The sequence below is a fragment of the Corylus avellana genome, chromosome ca10, assembly GCF_901000735.1.
Source record: "Corylus avellana chromosome ca10, CavTom2PMs-1.0".
NCBI lineage: Eukaryota > Viridiplantae > Streptophyta > Magnoliopsida > Fagales > Betulaceae > Corylus > Corylus avellana.
The window spans coordinates 18,771,095-18,772,398 of record NC_081550.1 but is presented as its reverse complement, the minus strand read 5'-3'; the positions used below and the strand labels follow the sequence as shown (position 1 = coordinate 18,772,398).

Sequence of the window (1,304 nt, the reverse complement as noted above, 5' to 3'; positions counted from 1 at the left end):
TCCCATGGCTAAAGCAATGACCTCCAATTATTAATAATCCTTGTTAATACAAATATGTATTAGAAAAAAGGACATTCCCCAATAATTCCACCTGCCCAAACACAAGAAATTGGGCGACCACGTGATCTTCAATTGCAGTACTGATCCCACCATTATATTTTCAGCTTAATTACATTTTGGATCTACTCGATCGGGCCCACAACCCCCATCTATATATATACTCCTGAATCCACCATTCATATATCTTATATCACCACCACCTCTTCCATCCTTAATTTACTGTAAAACTGTACTCCTCTTATTTATATATATAACGCCCTCTAATGAGACTCCCGGTCTTTTCTTGGCTTTTCTTGATGGCCATTTACTCACTTTTCTTGATGACCATTTCTGTCTTTGGGGTGGTGTCTAGCCCATGTTTCCGCAATGAGCAGTCCTTGTTGCTGCAATTGAAGAACAATCTTACGTTTAATTCTACTATGTCCACTAAACTTGTTAAGTGGAATCAAAGTGCTGATTGTTGCTCTTGGGAAGGCGTAACCTGCAACGAGGGCCGTGTTATTGGTCTCGACCTGACCAACGAATCCATCTCGGGTGGACTCGACAATTCAAGCAGCCTTTTCAGCCTTCAGCATCTCGAGAGCCTGAGTTTGGCTTATAACGACTTCAACTATTCTCATGAGATTCCATCAGAGTTTGACAAGCTTGCGAATTTGAGTTATTTGAATCTCTCATCTGCTTGCTTTACAGGGCAGATTCCTATTGCGATTTCGCGCTTGACAAGGTTGGTTACTCTTGATTTATCTTTCAATGACCTTCATCTTGAGAATCCAAATTTTAAAGTGTTGATTCAAAACCTTTCGGAGCTTATGGAACTTCATCTTGATGGTGTACTTATATCAGCTCCAGGTAATGAGTGGTGTCGGGCATTATCATCTTCGCTCCCAAATCTGAGAGTGTTGAGCTTGTCATCCTGCAATCTTTCTGGCCCGATTGATTCCTCCTTGCGGAATCTTCATTCCCTCTCAATTATTTGTTTGAACGATAACTACTTTTCAGCTCCAGTTCCAGAATTTTTTGCAGATTTCAAAAATTTGACATCCTTGGAAGTCTTCGGTTCTGAGTTGAATGGAAAGTTTCCAGAAAAGATCTTCCAAGTTCCAACACTACAAACGCTCGATTTGTCATATAATGATGACCTGCAGGGTTCTTTGCCAGAATTTCCTCTAAATGGATCTCTTCAAACCATGGTTCTTAGAGGAACAAGTTTTTCTGGGACATTACCATCTTCTATCGGTAACCTT

The 1,304-nt window shown here is 40.5% G+C and overlaps 1 protein-coding gene across 1 annotated transcript; it reads left to right on the top strand.

The window, feature by feature from the left end:
- Window positions 1–330: 330 nt before the first annotated feature.
- On the top strand, window positions 331–1,304 carry LOC132164610 (receptor-like protein 7; the record flags this gene model as incomplete). Its single annotated transcript, XM_059575147.1, is given in 1 exon segment — window positions 331–1,304. A coding segment is annotated over 1 exon segment (948 nt), but the record flags the coding sequence as incomplete, so codon positions are not given.